This window comes from Paralichthys olivaceus, chromosome 8 (assembly GCF_024713975.1).
Source record: "Paralichthys olivaceus isolate ysfri-2021 chromosome 8, ASM2471397v2, whole genome shotgun sequence".
Lineage (NCBI taxonomy): Eukaryota > Metazoa > Chordata > Actinopteri > Pleuronectiformes > Paralichthyidae > Paralichthys > Paralichthys olivaceus.
The window spans coordinates 14,048,678-14,069,291 of NC_091100.1; the positions used below are offsets into that span (position 1 = coordinate 14,048,678).

Below are 20,614 nucleotides of genomic sequence, written 5' to 3' on the forward strand. Positions count from 1 at the left end.
GAAAAAATGATAGTATATCTTTGTGTGAGAGAGCAAATACTAAGTAAAATATATTAAACCTAGAGCATTTTAAATCCCAAAACTACTCAAACTAAACACAGGTACCTTCACTCTAGCTACAGAAACTTTTAAAATCTTGTTTCTGTCTGTTCAGAGGTGAATGTTGAACTAAACTCACCACAGACATTATTGTAAAACATTTTAAAACCGATGTTTTGTCTTTTCTCTTGCTCTATATGATTATTTACTCGAACCTGCTTTCATACTGAATATTATGTGGATTTGACTTTTACCTCAATAATACTCTTCTGTTTGAATTCAGTCGTTCCTCCCAGTTTAACAGAATACAAAAACAGAGGAGTGGACACTTATTATTCTGCTGCTGAAAGGCTTTTTTCTTCCTTTGCTTGTTTGGCAACTGAAAGGGAGCAACATGAGCCACCACACTGTGGGAAACAAACTCTCCATGCTGTATGAACCTGTTTAACAGGATACAGCACGGTTACTAATCTCTGGCTCCGAGGAAACCCACTAAATAAAAATGTGAATAAACGTTGGCTCATGACAATTACAAGGTCTTTCTTTTATTAATGCTAAGTATAAGTATAAGTACACATAACAGCAGTCTGACCCTGTATTTATAATAAAGTTTACAAAAATGTGCAATATGCACCATTCAAAATAAATAAATACAGTGAGGTATCTACAGGACAAATATGAACTTACCAAAATACTTCAATGTATTTTTTAGAAAATGCATACAAAAATTTTAGAAATATGCATGTTGACACTCTGACGTAAATTGGAACATACATGTTATAAAAAACTTTCTTTTTTTCACTTGTGAATTTGGTGATGGTTGTTTATCCTAAACATAACTGAGCTCCAAAAGTTCAATGTTAAAGGTTCAGTGTGTAAGATTTAGGTAAAGGGGATCTATTGGCCGAAATTTAATATTCAATAATCCTAGTGAGGTTTTCACTAATGTGTAATAATCTAAATTGTACAAATTGATGTCTTGTTTAGCCTAGAATGGACCCTTACATTTAAATAATTTATATTTACGTCGGAAGCATGTCCTCTCTATGGAGGCCACCATGTTTTTAACAGTCGTCCAAACTGGACAAACTAAACACCTTGTGAGTTTTTATGACAACTGAAGGCTGCCACAGGTTCTCTCTAATGTTTGGAATTGGGGGGATGAGGTGAGGGGTATTCAGCTGCAACATGTAACTTCACCACTAGAAGTAAATTAATTCTACATGCTGAACCTTTAATTCAAGGTCAATCTAAATCTCATTTAGACTATTTTCTCATACCTCTTAAATTTAGCTCCTGAGAAAAAGCCTTCCTCGTCTCAGCCTGATCGACAAATGCGCTTATTTTTATGTCTCAGATAATGAGATTCTTGAAATTGAGATCCACAAGGGAACTTAAGTGGCTTACACATAAGCCTACACAATATCTGACATTTGTGATCAAATTCTAGTGTAAAGAAAACTCTGAGAAGCCAATCAGCAGAGTGGAAGAAATCCTGGACAGGATAAGATTCCCTCTAGTGCTACAGATCAACACACTGCTAATTTTTCATTACCTTCGCACAAGTCAGCCCATTTATGGACCATAACACTCCACTGAGAGAAGATGCGTCCATTAGCTTTACAAACTTAGCTCTTTGCCTGTCTGCTTAGTATATCTGGTGGCAGCAGATCCAGCAGGTTGTCCTCTACTATCAACCCACTGACATTCAGGTGGGGACAGTCTGCTATCTCCAGAGGAAGAGACCCCAGACGATTCCCCTTAATTTCCAGCCGGACCAGCTGAGCCAGGTTGGCCACGCTAGGGCTTAGATATGACAGGCAGTTGTTTCCAAGAGCCAGTGTCTTTAGCTTTTTACAGGAGAACAGCTCCTCTGGCACCATCTCTAAAGAGTTGAAAGCAGCAGAAAAGAACTGGAGGCCTTGTGGGATGCCCACCTCAGGAGGCAGAGAGGTCAGCTGGTTGTGGGAAACGTCTATGTGCCTGAGCTTGGTGCAATAAAACAGTCGAGAGGGAAGCTTCCTCAGCTTGTTCCAGCTGATGTCTATCATCTCTAGGGAGTGCAATTTACTGATGTGATCAGGGATGTAAGTGATTTTGTTGTGCCAGAGTCGCAGGGTCACTAGTCGGCGACAGTGCTGTAAGCTCAGTATCTCCTCCACAGTGGTCAGTTTATTGTCTTTCAGGTCCAACTCCTGTAGATTGTTCAGGCTGAAGACAGCACTTGGGATGCGCTCCAACTCACAGCCCACTAACTCCAATGAAACCAGGTTAAGTAATTTCTTAAGGCTGCTGAACGCCTGTAGTCTGACACCTTCATTATAGATGCACAACCTCTGCAGCTGTGCTGCTACATCCCCTACACTGGGTGGGATCTTTGAAAGGTTGGAACGGAAAGTGAGGACTCTCAGAGCTCGAAGGTCTCGAAGGGAGTCCAGAGTGGCACTTCTGGACGCCTCAGTAAGGGGACTGTTCAGATGTAACTCCTCCAGGCCACTCAGGGTGTACATCCACAAAGGTACCTCTTCTAAATTTTCAAAAGATAGACGAAGGACCTTCAAATGTTCCTTGAGGTGGTTAAGGGCTGGCAGCTGGAGCTTTGCAGGGCAGTAGATCAGCGACAACTCCCGGAGAGAGTCTAGCTTTGCCACACTCAGTGGGATGGTAACATTTTTAACTTGCTCCAGTTTGAGCGATTCCACCTCAGACAGCTCAAACACGGTGTCAGGAAGCCCTTGCAACATTGACAGGTGCAGCTCCAACAGGTTACTTGTGTTTTTGGCAAGACGGGCGCGCAGCTTTTTGGCGGTCCACTCGTGGTTGAGGTTGAGTTGATAGAGATGACTCTCACTGACCTCAGAAAGAAATACGGCAAATCTCTTAGAGTAGAGGGAATCATACTGGTCCACAAGGTGCAGGAGGAACGCAAAGTCATTCATAACATCTGGTATGTCGTTAATACCTGTCTCTAGTCTGACATGCTCAAAGGAGTACACTTTGAGAGGCCGGTGGAAAAGCCAGTAGAGGGAATAGATGCACAGGAGACCATAAACTCCCACAAAGCAGATGTAGCAATAGGAAAGCTTGGAGAAAAGATGGGCTTTGTTATGGTTACAGCAATAAATATCAAAACCAGTCAGATCAGGAGGAACATAACAGCGCACTATAATCTCAATATTTGGTGCCATCACTGCAGTGTAGATAATGATCAAAAGGAACTTAAAGACCTTGAGCGATGTCTGTAGCACATACATGACATACAAGAGGTCTGCCTCCTCTACATGAGTTCTCAACTTCTTCACCTTTTCAAATAGAGCTTTGGCCTGCTCGCCCTCTTTCTTGTCCAGGACGGAGGCGGTAGACGGAGACTCTGGGGTTTTCTTTTCTGGATTAGACTTGACAGAGGAGGAGCGTAGAAGCCCTGTGGTCTCCTCCTCAGCTGCTTGTCGCTCTGCATGTTCCTTTGAGGTGGTGTTCTTCCTCCAATTGACCAGCTTCTCCTCACCTCTCTCCTCCGACACTTCACTCAGGGCCCTCGTGGTCCACGGGGAGTCAAAGCACTTCACGAGGATGGTCACAAAGAGATCAATCTTAGAAGATGTACCAGGGAACTTAAACCAGAAGCTGCTCGCAACCATGAAGATCACAGTGTGGATCACCACGAGGTAGGGGAAGTACTTTGCGTACCAGTGGACAAACCTCTCGTAGCAATAGTGATTAACAAACAAATACTGATGGATATCCAGGTTGTTCTTGCGGCCGGTCACCTCCCGAATGATGGGACTTGCAGGTTTGACCAGTGTGTGCTCCCATGTCTCATTCTCTGCGTATGTGCGGATGTGGCTGCAGTCGATTGCCTCTGGCGTTGGGCTGGTGAAGTGACTGGGCAGGCATGAAATCTTGTCTTGAGTGAGCTGTGGAGAAAAGATGCATGAATTAATAAGGGGGCAGACAGCAAGTATCTATAATTGTACCATGAAATTAGAAATATGCATAAGTGGACAACAACAAGTGTCCTCTCCCCCACAGAAAACACTGCAGCTTAGATGACCCGTCAGTATTCTGGCCGATACTTTCACATGTGAGGCCATTGTGATGCCACATGTTTGCATAATGCACACCTAACTGCTAATCTGGCATGCCCCCAAACAAAGTCAGGTAAAGCAAGAGTGGAGGCCAGCATTTCCTTATTGTAATGGACCAATCACAAATGAGAAGGGACAGGAAGTAAAACCAAGCATTTCAGGCAGAGGCTGAAAAGAGGAGCTGCAGCAATGGACAGTGTGAGGAAAGTGGATTTACATTAGAGCATGTAAACCTTTTCAAGTAATAAATTAAACATAACATCTCTCCTTTAAAGGTCCAGTGTGTAAAATTTAGGTGAAATAATCTATTGGCAGAAATTGAGTATCAAATAATCCTAGGGATGTTTTCACTAGTGTGTTTGTACAAATTGTTGTTGTCTTTACTCTTGAATAAGTCCTTTATATTTAAATACTTTATATTTACATTGGGAGCAGGTCCACCCTACGAAGGCTGCCATGTTTTTTACAGTAGTCCAACCTGGACAAACTAAACATCTTTTGAGTTTCTATAACAACAGAAGGCTGCCACAGGTTCTCTCTCATGTTTGGAAGGGGAGGGTGAGGTGATGATTATTCAGCTGCAACATGCAACTTCACCACTAGATGTCACTAGATTCTACACACTGAACCTTTAATTTAAGATTATTTTGAGATTTAGACTATTTTCTCATACCTCTTAAATCTAGCTCCTGAGAAAAAGCCTTTATTCTACACACCGAACCTTTAAGAAAGGAGTTTTGAAATAGATTCATGGAAATGTACAGAAAATCTATTGTAACTTGCAATTTACAAATCCTTACAGTTACATTTGAGTGTAAACTATATGCAAACAGAGGATAGAGTAGAGATATAGAGATGCTAAGAACATGTACCAATGAGTCCTGAAGCTGTTGTAGAAACTTATTATTACTTATTATATACTGTGTTTTTTAACCATGTTATTGGTATGGCAATAACAGTCCTCACTTTGGATGGATTACAATAAAACTTTGTACAGTCACAGGTCTTCAGAGGATGAATCTGAACAACTTTTGTGTTTTCTATCAGCGACAGTTCATCTTCTGATCCAGTGGAATTTGTTGTGCCTGTTTGTAATCCAATGATTTTACATTCTTGACTCAGGGTTAAACTTGTCCTGTATAGATGATTCCTTTGTACTAGACCTTTGCCTGAGTAAAGTTAGGGTCTTTACTTGAGCAACACACACACCTTCCTCACTGAGACAGAGTGTTGATGAAACAGAGTAACAGAAGATGTCAAGTCTTAATCCTGTTACGCTTTTCTTCTGTGCTATATTAACGTGACAGAAATAATAAGCAGGTGGTGAGAGACACATTAAGCAGCAAGTTAGAGATCTGAATGTACAGTAAGTGGGTCAGGAGAGCCAAGTTAGCTCAGTCTGTCTGTGTTTTCACCTGACGTGGAGGTCAAGAGTTTGTTGTTTACACATAGTTCAGGAGATGCACATGATGCCAGTCCCTAACTGCATGGCAGGTCAGGCTGTGTGTGGTTAATAATGATCCTGTTACTAAACTAAACATTTAAGAGCATATGATCACAGGAGCTGGTTTGTAGATGCCTCACCTGCAGGGTGCAACCAAAGACTCCGATCATCAGCATGGCAATGCACAGGTACTCTGAGAAAACATCCCACCACGGCTTCAGCACCCGAAACTTTGAGTTCTGCTCTGTGCCGAGGTTTTTCAGTTCACCCACCGGGATCATCCTGGCTGCTGCGGCTGCTGCTCCACGCTGACGAGAGAAACGGGGGTCTGTGAATACTGAGGCGAAATTAGGCTTTTAACACAGTGCAGCCTCTGGAGAACATCTTGTCAAAAGCTTTAAAGTCATATGGCACACAGAGGCAGAGTATGTGTCAGCAGTGTTTGGGTTCATTATGTACACAGCGACTACAGGCTTCAGGTATCTATGGCCTGAAACACATGAGCAGCAGGGAGGGTTCAAAGTGGATAAACTAGTTTGACAACAAAGTCTGACTGAAACTGAGCAGAACGTCTATTCAGGAAAACGCTTTTAGGTTTTTTTCCCCTGATAGATACTAAGTTATGTAGTAAAAACCAAATCCTATATATGTTTAAACTCTTTAAAAATGTAATGACATCAAAATGATCAAAGTAGTAGTTTAAATTATGATATGAATTGTTTAAAAGTGACACAACAGATAAACAAACCAGTGCAGTTAACTTTATAATCATGTTTCTACATTTTAACGTCATACCATGAAACACACTGGACTTCATACATGTGAAATAAAAGTCACATGTTCGATAGTTCATTCATTTCTCTATATATTTTGGTCATATAAAGTTTATCTCTCAGGTGTCAGCACAGACAGGACAGGAAACACACATATTGTGGTTTTCTGCTTTAAGCAGGTAAATTCAACTCACCTGAGCCCGGAGAAGATCCTCAGGTGTCCGGTCAGGATCAGGATCGGAACTTTACTTCTAATGGTTGAACACGAGCTCACCGGTGTCAAGTTACCGAGAAACAACTCCGCACATCGAGATTTTCAAAGTAAAACACAGTGTCGTTGAAGGTCCGGTTCGGTACCTGTGACAGCAAACTTTACCAACGATTAGAAACAAATTGGAAAATAGATTATGTTGACCGTTAAGCAATAATAATAATAATAATAATAATAATAGTAATATAGAGCACCTTTCAAAACACAGGTACAAACTGCTCAACCTCATCCTTTTCTAATCCCTCTCATTTTCTAATGTAACATTTTTTGTATTTCTCTTAGTTTGTTTGTGATTTTGCTTTGTTAGTATTTAGTCTTGTCTTTTATGTGTGTTGATGAATTGTGTGTGCCCTTTGCTTTGCTCCCCTGCTCGCCTTGAATTATTCCTGTTGAGAGATGAGTATTATTTAAAGTATTTTAATATTTTATGTATAATATATTTATTTATATTTATAAAATATTGGTATTGTATCTATTTCGATTTTTAAAGTATTTTGAATTTAATTGTTCTTAAAAATATATATATATATATTTTTTAATGTAATCGCATACTAAATCACAGGCAGTACTGGTCTAATGGTTGAGGTGTCCTGTAATTCTGTTGTTAAATAATATGTTTGTTGTCTGGTGGAATAAGGATGGAGCTTTATAAAAGTAGTTGACTTGTGTAATTCAGTGCAAGGCATGCATTTAAAAAAAGTCATTCAAAATGACTAAACCTTGCTTCCCTTCAAGGACACAGCTATTACTGCAGCTCATGGAGGTTTCCTTTGTTGTGAGCTGCTGTGGCCTTTTCTAAGTTTGGCAGGATTAGGTCTTGACGCTCTTGTATATCCACATAATCAGGGAAGTTTTCCTCTTGGCTGATTTAATAATGGTCTATCTCATGCACCTGTCAGGTACAGTGAGGAAATGAGGTGTGTTGGACGCCATCTTGGGTGGTCGATTAATGGCACATAGGCCTGGGCAATAAAACAAAATCAATAATTATTGCAATATGATTTTCCTCAACAGCAATTTAACAAAAGTGCAATATATATTGATGCATTGCTTAGACTTTTGTGGACTGAGGGGATCTAACCAACAACCTTTTGGTTAGTGGACAACCATTCTACACATGTGGTGTACAATAGATATGCTTTATGCTTTCATAACAAGTATGTTTCTGTTTGTCACGTCTTTGTCATTCTCTGCACATAAAGAAGAGTTTTAAACTACAACCTTCACTCTGGAGCAGAAATTAGTCTTTGAACCTAACAGAAATAATAATGTGACATTTATCATGATTTATAATATTTGTAGAAATACCGCCCAGTCAAAATGGCAGTTACAAAAGTAAAAACCCAAAGAAATATGTGAGTTGGCTAATGGACATCTGCAGTGAAACTTCAATGTGTAACATTGACCTGTATCTAATGAGGTTTTCTTCAGTATTTAGAACTTTAGCTCCCTCTATTGGTGACTGCTGCTTTGAAACCCTAAATCAGATCGACGTTTTACATTAAAACAAATATTCCATTTAGAGGCTAAATGTCAAAACAAGAGATGTTTACAGATCAGAACCATCAAAAGATTACAGGACTACGTCAGTGCAATAAACATATATTTTACTTTACAATGTACAGGACATTTTGCTGGGAAAAAAATGTACAAAGCAGACCTTAAATATTCTAATTTCCATTCCAACTACTGACCAACAGGAAACAAAGTCCCTTTTAAAGTGAAGCAAAACATTTTTTTTCTCTTTTTTACAAACATTCAAAATTAGCATTGACAGGCATTCCTACTCAGTTACAATGCATGCTAGTTGTTTAAAAAACACAACACCGGGGTCCGATTCAATACAAAGCTGATGTCAGTTTAGAGGAATGAGAAAACCCAAAGAATCAGAACAAATAAATAAAAAAAGTGAACGCAAATTCTGTACAAGACTTCTTAAGAGTATCAATGTACAAAATATCACTTAAAAACCTTTGCAGCTTAAATTGCTGTTACAAATACACTTCTTTAAGTAAGCTGTTGTCATTAGTGTACAATAATTGAACACTAATGCACCAACATGGTCGCTTCTGTTTCTGAGGTCTGGTGGATGTGAAAACCAAAGGGTCGACTGTAGAGACAGGTTCTCAAGCCTGTCAGTAATTAGTGTTTTTAGAAAACACATTCAGTGACATTTTTAATCCAAGTTCTTTTGATGCTACAGTATTCTGTTTCCTCTAAACACAAAATCCCATTTCTCCATTTTCTTGGCACGCCACAAACCAATTACACCAGACAAAGATAATTCTCTCAATATGTTTCTAACATCTTTTTTCTAATATTTTCACATTTTACCAACCCACCAGTGGCTTTTAATCAAAGGACACGTTAGTTACTATGCAGTTACTGTAAAGTGCTGCTTCTCCTGTATGGACACTTAAATTTGAGGCCTCGTGCAAGAACCAGTAATATTAACAATTGGATGTGTTCCTAAATGGCATGTGCAGGAAATGTATTAGGCCTTAAAAAAAATTTTTTTTTAATCAACTCAACTAAGGAAGTAATGTTTCCCCCTGTGTGTTTGTTGGTTTGTATGTAAGCAAGAAAACACTATAATTGGTCCTGGAGGAACCATTTAATTTTGGGGCAGATTGAGAAATGTCCCTCTCTTTAACATTGCAAGATGTTTTTCACATGGTTCTTTAAGGGGACTGATGGACAAGGTATGTTTGTTTTAAGATTTTACTGCCATAATTTCAGTTGCCTCCCAAATCTGTTTGTCCTCATGAAGAGGTGGCACGAATCAGGTTTAAATGAACAATGACTTGAAACATAAGTAAACCAAAATACTCTTGCATGAGGCCTTTTGTCTGGTATAAGCAAATTCTTGTGACCGTCTGTTAATGTCTTCGAACCACACAGTGACTGTGCCTTTCCAACACAAGCACTTTTCGACAGAATACAGATGGCATACTGCCTGCAGCAATTGTAATGGCACTTTGAACTCTACTGCCCACACTGACTGACAAATGCTGTTTATATTACCCAATGGGATCATTTAAATTTCTTTCTTCCCCTCAGATTAAATATTACAAACCTTTCCCCTGATGACTCTATGAGCCAGTTATTGGCCCTTTTAGTCTGCAGCCCTTTCCTCCCGCGGCTCAAACCTGGGAGATGATGGTCCGACTGAGGACTACAAAAGCTAAATGCTAACACACAGACTGACTGAGGTCCAAGTCAGATTTGGCGAAAACACAATTCACCACAAACAAATTAATCAAACATCACATCTTGGAAACTTGTCTGAAAGACCAGGAGTCGTACATGGTTCAGACAATCCAACAGAGCTACTCAACTCACTTTCTTTTTTTGTCACCTTATCAAAAGAGTTAGTTTTTTTTTTTTTTTTTTAATTCACATCAAGTGTGATATCTACAACCAGTGAGGTAGCATTCAGAAGTTTCAGCTCACCTCTGTCTCTAATCAGTTGTGAGAGGTCTTATTTTGATTCGGGAAGACAGTGTTGAGTTTCAGGGTGCTTGTTTGTAAATGTGCATGTGTGACAGGGCCTAGCAATGAGCTTCAGGGCCTTTGCCGAAGGGCCCGTTGTGCCGCTGACTGTGGTGAACACCAATACTGGAGTTGGCTGACTGATAGGCCGGTGAAGCAGCACCGTTCTCCCTCTCAGACCCCAGACACGATGGCACTTCTTTCTGGCACGGCTCCATGGTAATGGCCACGCCTACACCGCTCCGCCCTGACGTCATGTGCGTCACCTCCGACCACGTGTCCTTCTCTGGGTCGTAACACTCCACGCTGTCCAGGAAAGTGTTGCCGTCGTAACCTCCTGCGAACACAAAATTGACATTTTTCTCATTTGTTCAATATAATTATTCTAAGACCTTATTCTCCACTTTCATTCTCAAACATGACAAACATGAAGCATGTCATTAATAATGACTGCTTCATATGTGCTAATGCGAGGACCGTGGCTTCTTTTGGAAACCCTTTGGGTGATGTCCTGCATTGCCATACTCATTGTGGTTCTGTTGCTTCACTTTTATGCGCTGCGTGCAGTAGAAGTTGAGTAAAAAGCTCGACTTTTCAGGCGGCAGCACAGGCACCAGGCAGTCTAATTGAGCATTAGAATTCTGACTGACAATGTAAAAACGAGCCTGAGGAGAGGAGACAAAGGCAGCTGGACAACCTGGTCGTGTTCTGGCTGTAGAGTTAATTTCCTGTGTACTTCTGTTTGGCATTTCATAGACAGCTAACATTGCAATGTTGTGTGTTACAAGCCAGAAACTCAAATGATATTTATTTATGAGATGAAAATGATCAGATGTATCAGTGGCTCTGACTGTCGATTAAATAGGGTTGGCAGCATAACTATACAATAACCATAGTGAAATGTATTCATGACTTTCTGTTGCTTTGACTCCTACTCACCCAATACGTAGATGTGTCCATGCAAAGCGGTGACTCCCAGAGCACTGCGCCGGTGCCTCATAGAGGCAGCAAAGCTCCACGTATCATTTTCCACATCATAGCGCTCCACTGTGTTAAGCTGGTTGGTGCCATCGTAGCCACCCATCACAAAGATGTGATTCCCCAGTGAACACACACCTAAAAGTTTATTCACATTAGATTTATCTAGACATGAGCATAAGCAAAACTTCTAAATGATACCACATGTGATACAGAAAAACATTTGATTTTAAATATCAGTAAGATTGTTTGGACGTTTAGCTTTAACTTTCCGATTTTAATTGGAAAGTGGATTTCAATTTCTTACTCACCAGCCCCTGAGCGCACAGTGTTCATAGCAGCCATGGTTTTCCATTCGTCCTGCTCTGGGTTGTAGCATTCACAGGAGCTGAGCCGGCTGGTCCCATCAAACCCCCCCACAGCGTAAAGTAGCCGGTTGATGACGGCTACACCCACACCGATACGCCGCGTCAACATGGGGGCTACCAGCTGCCACTGGTCCCTTTCTGGATCATACCTACAGAGAAAAACCAGCACAAATCAGTTTATCAAGGCGGTTATGTTCTCATCCGTGTTTCTCTCTTAGTTTGTTTGTTAGCATGATTAAGCTAAAACGACTAAACAGGTTATCACAACACTGGTGGAGCGACATGGGTCACGAGAGAACTCATTCAATTTTGGTCCACATCTGGATCATAGTGCGATAGGGTGTGTTTCAACCTTTTCATTGATTTCAGAGAATAATTAATGCGCCATAATGAAATCAGGCATATTTAGGAAGTGTGTGCAATTTGGTGCAGATCAAAATAAAAATCTGGATCTAGTGAATTTAAATATACTGGGACTGTTGGGCCTGGGTGGAGCTGTGCACTATGAGTGTCCTAGTTTTCCAATTTGCCAAAGGTTCACTTTCCGGTTTTTCTGTGCAGCAGTCATTTGTGTCCGTTTTCAGAGTGTGTGCGCCACTGAGTCCCATCATGGGCAATAAGACAGGTTGGGCACGTTCTTTCTTACAGTCAGGCATTGTGGTTAACCTGGTTAATCATTTTTATTTGTCACTGTTGTCTGCATCATCTGAAGACAAAACCAGAGTCAGGGTTAATTTTTTTAACTGTGTTAAAAATATACTGGGTGCTTATTGGTGGGACCTGTTGATCGGCATCCAGCCTGTTATTCTTTTTCAGTGTAGAGAGGAAACTGAAAAAACTAAAATGCTATTTTACAGTTGTGAATAATAAACTGTATAATCTTGTGAAGAGTGAATGAGTAACTCAAGGTTTTGTATCCAATACATTAGGTGTGACTGTTTAAACAGCGAGTGTAAGAGAAAAACTTCAGCCATGACATCAGTTGCTTCTATTTTAGTAGTTGAAGGAAACTAAAATAGAAACTAAAATAGATTACAGGAAGTGGAAGAAAACCATTTCTTTCCAGGAAGTCACCTGACCACAGGTGAATGCACTGCATCTATATAGAGCTTTTCTTGTCTTAACCACTCAAAGCTCTTAACAGTACAATTGATATTCACCCATTCAAACACATTTAAACAAGAGTGTTGCCTTAAGTTGCAGAGATATATATTCTATTGATTTTTGGGCATTTAGTTTTAAGGAGTTAAATCAATGGGCGTTAAAAATACATTGAAAGTAGATGTAGGTTGTGGTATTACAGGTTATATTTGTAGGATGAATGCAGCATTGGACTTGGTCTCTTACACTTTCGTTTAGCAGTATTAAATAATGTCAGCCTTTCTCATGAAACGCTCTTACCTTTCTACACTATTATGATGAATGCACCCATGTGATCCACCAACTGCATATATCATGCCATCGATGACGCCAACTCCGATTCGGTTCCTTGGCACGCTCATCGGTGCGCATGGCAGCCAGCAGTTGTTCATGGGATTGTAGCAGTCCAATGCATTTGAATCCATGTTGCCATCAGGCGCATTGTTTCTTCCACCCACAGCGTAGAAAAGCCCACTGATCACACAGGCGGCCAGGCCACTTCGGGGCACCTGCAGGTCAGCCAGCCTCAGCCAGCTTCCCGTACAGGGATTGTAGGCCTCTAGGTAGCTGAGAGACTGACGGAAATAGCCTCCGGCTGTGTAGATGAGCTGCGGCACCTTGGGAGTTCTGCAAGAAATGACTTTGGTGGGCTTGTGGAGGGTGAGGTCCTGGAAGATCTGGGCCAGGTAGTCTTTGCACTGGGGGTCCCAATCCAGAGACTGGAGCTGGGCCTGCAGGAAGTTGGGGGTGAGGGAATGGCAGCGGACAGCCTGGAGTAAGGCCTGGACATATGGTCGCCGGTTCTCCCGGTCGTAGCGCACCCAGGCTACACATGCCTGGAAGACTTCAGACTCGCAGCGCACATTCAGCTCATCACGGCTGATGAGGGTGACCAGCTGACAGTGGGACAAATTGAAGAACTCCTCCTGGGTCGCAACCTGGAGGCAGGAGTGGGAATAAAAACCTTTAATCAGTTGTTTTTTTTCTACACAAGTGCAGAGCTGTGATCAATCCTCAAACACAAAGAAGTGTCTGAGTCATATCTGATAATGACTGATAAATATGAGTGTATGCAATGTGGTGTGCATCCAAATAATAATCTGGATCTATTGAATTTAATATCCTACTTTTTCTTCCACTACCCTCTGACTCAGACTGACTGTTGAATCAAACAGCAAACTGTTTGTCAGAGGACAAGACAAGATAAGACGGCCTGAATTACTCATCCCTGTCATCCCTCTCAATGCTGTTTTTGAGCTCGCTGTGAAGATAACATGGCCATTAGAAAAAAATTATATATCAGGTAACAGGGAGAAAAAAGTTCTTGTCGCCTTGCTCATTTTCACATCACACACAAACATAACTGTAAGTTAACACTGACAGAAAACTGTTTGAACAAATCCGAAACTGGTCAAACATCAACTTTGTGTTGAAGACTTAACTAAAGTAAAAAAAGCTCACAAACTACATACCTAGGAAAATCTGACTTCCTGCTTTAACAGTCATACTACATTTCAAACCAAATCTTTGGAGGAGTGTGTATGCATCACTCTACGAGAAACACAAATAGTTTTCAAAACACTTCTCTGACACTTGATCTTCCTGACCTGTCGCTGTCTGTCAGAAATCGATTTCAAGTGCAGTTTTATGTCTTTTCTGCTGCACCGTACTTCTACTACGTCATATTTGGCAATCAAGTTTTCTCAAACCACATGTAAACCCATACAGCGCTCGTGAGTCAAAGCCTACATTCATGAAAATCATGGCTGAGGTGAGTAAAAAAAGAAACAAGTGAAACAAGTTCTGATTACATCATGGAAAACTTCTTTATAGTAAAGTCCCCCAGTACAAATATGGCTATAAATAGTGAATTTCCTCGAATTAAGTAAAACCAGTTTTTTTCTTTCTGATTGTGGTCAAAACCGGATATAACACAGCTACATACACTGATACAGATGAAGGTAATGTTTACATAAAAACCAGTGGAGCTTTCTTTATAAGTGCTGATCGTCACCTGGCTGAAGTTCATGTAGATGTACTCTCTGGCCTTCTGGTAGAGCTCTGTGCAGCCAATCTGTTCTGCAAAGCTGGCGAAGCCGATAGCGTTGCTGGGGTCGAGTTGCTGGACCAAGAAGTCGCAACAGGCCTTGACCACGCTGTCGATCTGGTACATGACGGCTCCGTTCATTACATGGATCACACACTTCTCTCCCACAGAGATGCTGGCTGTGTAGGCAAACTCTATCAGTCTGTCCATAACCTGAGTGGGTGAAGGGGGCAAAGGGATTTGGGGGGGGGGGGGGGGGGGGGGGGGGGGGGGGTGGAAGACAGGTAGAAGGAAATGAGGATAAAATAGGAAGTTACTGGGAGAGAAAAGGGAAAACAAGGCTCTGATGCATTTTATTCAGTTCTACCACTTTTAACATATTAACTGATATGATTGGTCAACCGATAAATTGCTCAAGCTCAAAATTAAACAGAGCAAATAAAAATGCAATTTGCTGACGTTTTTATTTTTATTAATTCGATATACTTGAAAATAATTGATGATTTATGGTATTAAATGTTAGACATAAAAGTTTTAAGATATCTTCTCTGTAATGTGACCCTGAGGCCTGCTAGTAGGGTGGTGGTGACTGAAATAATATGACAAATCAAATAAAGTAAAATGAACTGACTTACCCTGGGGTGAATCCCTTCAATGGGCACCAACTCCATACCACACTCCTTCAGGCCGTTGGTGAACATGGCCCTGAAGACTGGGGACGAGGAGGCCAGCACCACCTTGTGAGCCTCGAAGTCCACAGCCTCCAGGTCTTTGTAGCGCACACGCAGCGTGACGTCGCACAGCTGTCGCTCCAGGCGCAGCTCGTTCATGATGGCGAAGGCTGCCGCCGTGTGGCTCTCTAGCGTGTAGCTGAAGACGTGGTGGCCGTTGCGCGTGGACGGAGTCACCAGCGCTTTGCATTCTGTCAGGCACTCTGTCATTTCCTACCCTTTCTCCTCCTCCTGGTCTTGGTCTCTCTCAGGAACAGCAGACACAGTTATGGGGCATCCTTGCACCACACGCAGGCATGGGTAAATTAAAAGAAACGCTCTTCTGGGTTCGCCTGATTGTTTGTGTGGAAGAGTTCACTTTTAAATCGGATTTATTTAGACATGAGGGTTCAGTTGATCTGTTCAGCCATAGTCCTCATTATGGCATAACGAGAGTCCTACGTGAGCTTCCAGTCAAGGCTGAGTGCACTGTAACACGTTGATGTCCCAACATCATCATCATAACGTCTGAGTTCAAAATTCCTCTGGGTTGTGTCTGACGTTACTGACGGCACAGAATATTTTTGTGACAGTGATAACTGAAAAAGTAGAAGAAGAAATGAAAGGAATCTCTATCAGTGTTTTCCTTTAAGCTCATGGGGATGGTGACAGAAACTTGTCAATCAACCCTCACAATAAAACCAGTCTATATTCAATAAGTGTATCTGAGTGAAACATATTTTGGGGAGTTTTAGTCGCCTATTTTGTTTTTAATTGCTCAGATATCCACCAAGTTATAGAATAAACATATCTGACGATGAATGTGAACGCTTGTGAGATTCACCACTGGGGCGAGTCTATCCTGCATATTGATTTCTCTTAAGAAAAAAAGACGAAGGCTGAGTTACATCCTCATTTTAAAGAGGTAACTATTAAATCAGCCCTCGCAGTGGAAAGAGAGGAGTGTTTGGTGGCTTTCTGCAGAGACGTCTTCCTTGAAGTTTCCAGTTTCAGGAATTCAGTTGCGCTGCTGTGTTTACTTGGAAGCCAGTGGCTCAGCTGTCAACTGCAAGGAAAGAGGGAGAGAGACATACAGTGAGGTAGTAGCTTTATATATCGATTATACATTTAAATAGGGTGTTTAAAACTGCTTTTCATATTCAGGGCTGCACAGTACAACATATACACCCCCTACATGCTAAAAGAAATGCCTGCGCCATGAATGAATTTATTGTTGTGGCGCCTGTACGATACAGTTTTGTGAACGTGCATGTGTTTGGAACACAGTCAGTTGTGTGTGTGGACTGTGATATGAGCGTTGCAGTTTTAACCCCGAACAAATGAGCTTGGGATAATTTTGTATGAATGTATGTATATTTATGATACGAGTAAAAAATAATATTACTTTGTGAGGTTTGTTATTTGTGACTTCAATGCAACAAGCCATTTGATCGTTACATAGCTATTCAAGTGCAGTACACCTGCGATTGTTTTCAGAGATGTTTGCACATAAGCTGTGCTAGAAATAAAATGAACCTCTGTAGCACAGGTGCTATGTGTAAAAAAAGTTAACATACAGCTGTTATGCAGTTTTTTTTTATAAATCCTGCAGTTACCTCCAAAATGCTGACAAATACACTGTCTTATGCAACAGTACTTATCTTGCTTAATCACCTTACACAGTAAAAGTTTATCCACACATGTTCTATTTATCATCTTTCACACGCATGGGCTATTCTCTCCGGTGCACTTCACTGGGGTCAAGGTTTCCTCCTTGTCATGATGCATTTGCAACTTTTATTCATTCTCACATATATACAATTTAAAAGACTCTTCCCTTCATCTCTTTTCATACACTTCTCTGATTAGATGATTCAACCTCATTTTCCTCAACATGTGAAATGAAGCTTTACAAACTTTTTAAACTCTACATCTAAACCCCAAAAACAATTTAAAAGCATTACACAATGATACAGACTAAGAATATTAGAAATCTTAATAAATGTGGGTGGAAATGAAAGTGAGTATATGAGGAATAAGGAGGGCGTAATGACTGTTTTGAAGAATGATGGAGTGACTCAAATTAGATTTGAATTAGCAGGCCGGCATGACTGACTACTCTGTCCTGTGACCGGCTCAGATGGGGGCTGGAAGAGAGGGAACAGTTTGTGCAACAGCCCCAATTCTGACAAACAACAGATGAATGCCAAATTGTCAACACAAGCTTGCAACAATTCAAACAACAAACATCACGTTTACATTGCGCAGGAGGATATGGCCAAAAAATAGATATCCTGATAAATCTCACATTGTTATTTCTCTTAATTTGAATGACTGATTTTTGCTGCTGAGTGAAGGTGCTCTCTTAATGAGCTGAGAAGAAAAACATTTAAAAATTCTGAGGTAGATCACTTGTGTGTTGATTCTTTATTATATTTGAATTGATGAAGCATACATCGCGATAATTGTGACCGTTTTATTCCCCGGGCCTATGTTTACTTTAAGAACTCTTGAAGAACAGCAGATGATGAACCAAGCAGGAGATCGCAATGCAGAAAACTTTTGCAAAATAATACTTCTTTTGGGAATTTGGGGGCTCAGGTCCAAGGAGAAGAAGTGTTGCACTGTTGCAAGCCATTAAAATAACAAAGCGATACAGCCAAATGAAAACTTCTCTGTACATTAACTCCCACTTCTTCAAAGCATATTACCTGCCTGTGACAGTCACTAATTGTCTGCTGCCTAATCAGGAAGAATCAGAGTTACTCAGCAACAATGCTACTGTGAGTGTTCAGAGTTATACAAGATATGTTGTGTACAAAGTAAAGGTTAACCTGATGTGGTAATAAGATGCAGTGGACAGGCCACCGTGTACTGCTTCCCAGTAGATTATTGTGTATTCTTTATATCAGCAATGATGAGGAAAGAAAATATTTGTTATGTCTAAAAAGCTTTGACATAACAAACATTTTGTAATTTTTTATCAAAACAGGTTGACATTAGTCATATGGAGCTTCTCATCAACTCAGTCAGCCAGCGGTTAAAGTCTAGTGTAATATGAAACACACTGCGATACAGATTTACTGCTGTGTTTCTGGGTAAAATTGTTTCACAGGAGAACATATTGCTCAACTCGCCTGCTCACAGAGACTGAGAGACTCTGCTCACTGACAAACAGGCTGTACCTGCCTATGATATCTCACACTTGTAAAATAAACAGTAAGTATTTCCTTTCTAATGCTAAGTTAAATAGTCCAAGCTTCACCGCAGAGTAAGATATTTGTTGAGGACTATAATTTATGTAGATCTAAACGATTAGCTAATGTATTGATCCAGTTATTTCCCTATATTCAAATGGATTTAAACTCAAACAATAAAATTCAGAATTGATTTATCTGCAGATTACCCCCTCTAGTAACCAAAAGAAAATGTCTATTGCAATTTCCCAGAGTCAAAAGAGAATCTCCAACTTTGTCCCACCAACAGTCCAGACATCCAGTTTACAATGTTGTGTTAATGTTCTGACCTGGTTCATGTGGAGTTTATAAATGTGTAATGTAGCCACCGGGTCTGTTCGGCCGTTTTCAGACATGAAGTCAGAATTGGGTCTGAACTTTCTTCAGAGGTTTCCTTTCACACATGTCAGTCGCGTTCACGACAGTGGCCAATCCTCCGGGGGATTCGGGTGAAGGGTGGTACAGCAGCCAGAGTCAGGACACAACATGTGCAATCCCTCGCCTGGACGCTCCAGAGATTTCTGTGTTGTTGTGAACGTGTCCGAGTGGAGAATACCCTGTGTGTTGCTCATGTGTGAAAGGGAACCTCCGCAAAAAGGCCTGACACAATTCTAAATACTTGCAAGATCTCGTAATAGCTGCTGTTACCACAACAGTAACTCGGAGGAGGATAACAGAGGACATCAAGGTTAACAGCAGTATGTAAATGACACTGTTTCCAGTTGAATTTGAATGTCGGGGCTTACAGACACTTAGAGGACCAAAGTGATCAAAGTTTTTATCCAACTGCTCCTCAGGACGATGACTCCCTGCAGCACCACTGAGGCCCCCTTGATGCACCCTGCACCTCCGTTTGGGAACCTCCTCGGATGCCAATTCAGCAGGGATTGCACAATGCACTGGAGAGACTGAAACCTCGGGGCCGATCAGTTGAGGGAGAATTACAACTCAGATGCTTTAGGTGCGGTGAGTCAAACGAGGACGAGGAGTGCTGCGCGTGTTTTTCGTGGGCATTTCTGGCGAAGAGTCTCCCTCGTCGGTGAGTCATCCTGAACTCTTCACCGAGCGAACAGTGGAACTGGATGTACCAAAACAAGACCCAGAAGGGGGGGGGGGGGGGGGAAGCGAGTCTTTATATAAACCCAGCTGGAATGAGATTTCCGCGCCATCAGCCCAATATGAAGAGCGATCACACGCACGCTTGCACGCTCACACACACACACACACACACACACACACACACACACACACACACACACACACACACACACACACACACACACAAAGCAGCAGCAGCAGCAGCAGCGTTTCTCTCTGACTGACCGTTTCTGCTGCCGCCGCTTGTTTTCATCCAAAATAATCCGCTGCCTCCTCGGCACGGACAGAAAATGACGAGTGACACGGCTGAAGCCGCGCGGGCTGAGTCCCTGTGCTCGCTCCGAGACGAACAGTGAGACCCGACAAACAAACAACAAGACAGTGAGTTGGACGTTTCGGGAAATTGAGCTGACAGCGAAACAGGCTCCCGATAATAGACAGTCGCGCTGAGGGCAGCTCCGAGCACAGCACATGCTAACAGGGCGCTCTGCGGGCACTTTCCAGCTATTAGCCGGGCCCCGTTGTGCTTTTAAACCCCTCCATTACAAACACCACTGGTTAATTAAGCCTGTAATAAAAAGAAACTCACGCAGTCCGGTTCGATTCCTCCATTGCCGCCTGCCGACTGTCGAGCTGTGAGCCTCAGAGGAGGGAGGGAGGGAGGAGGGAGGGAGGGAGGGGGGGAGGCTGTAACTCACCATGACTAAGCATTGTGACGACCTCTCGTCCCTTTCACAATAAGAGTCCGCCTCCCGCGTAGGCTGCAGGAGCAACGGCGGTGACTCAACGTCCACAGCGAGGGGGCTTTTATTGCGGAGGGGCGTCCAAAAGTGAAGGAAAAAAACAAGGCCGGTCACTGACAGTCTGCAACACACTGTTCATCTATCATCAATCAAATCTGGTGTTAAACAAATACACAGCCACGGGAGAAAC

General features: G+C 41.7%; 2 protein-coding genes across 3 annotated transcripts; both read right to left on the reverse strand.

Moving 5' to 3' along the window:
• Window positions 1-574: 574 nt before the first annotated feature.
• Window positions 575-6,624, reverse strand: LOC109627421 (volume-regulated anion channel subunit LRRC8E). Of its 2 annotated transcripts, none has more exons than XM_020083940.2 (3): window positions 6,536-6,624; window positions 5,709-5,876; window positions 575-3,953 (listed from the first exon to the last, which is right to left on the reverse strand). In XM_020083940.2, exons 2-3 carry the CDS (start codon window positions 5,847-5,849, stop codon window positions 1,668-1,670), a joined length of 2,427 nt encoding a protein of 808 aa, XP_019939499.1. In that variant the 5' UTR covers window positions 5,850-5,876; window positions 6,536-6,624; the 3' UTR covers window positions 575-1,667. The 2 variants fall into 2 exon arrangements, with proteins under 2 accessions (XP_019939499.1, XP_019939498.1); XM_020083939.2 differs by having other exon boundaries at window positions 5,709-5,905; window positions 6,536-6,618.
• Window positions 6,625-8,202: 1,578 nt separating this feature from the next.
• keap1b (kelch-like ECH-associated protein 1b) lies at window positions 8,203-20,362 on the reverse strand. The gene is made up of 7 exons (XM_020084284.2): window positions 20,271-20,362; window positions 15,273-16,413; window positions 14,605-14,850; window positions 12,852-13,528; window positions 11,394-11,599; window positions 11,044-11,220; window positions 8,203-10,441 (listed from the first exon to the last, which is right to left on the reverse strand). The coding sequence occupies exons 2-7, from the start codon at window positions 15,576-15,578 to the stop codon at window positions 10,164-10,166; spliced, it is 1,890 nt and encodes a 629-aa protein (XP_019939843.1). The 5' UTR covers window positions 15,579-16,413; window positions 20,271-20,362; the 3' UTR covers window positions 8,203-10,163.
• Between the last annotated feature and the right edge of the window lie 252 nt (window positions 20,363-20,614).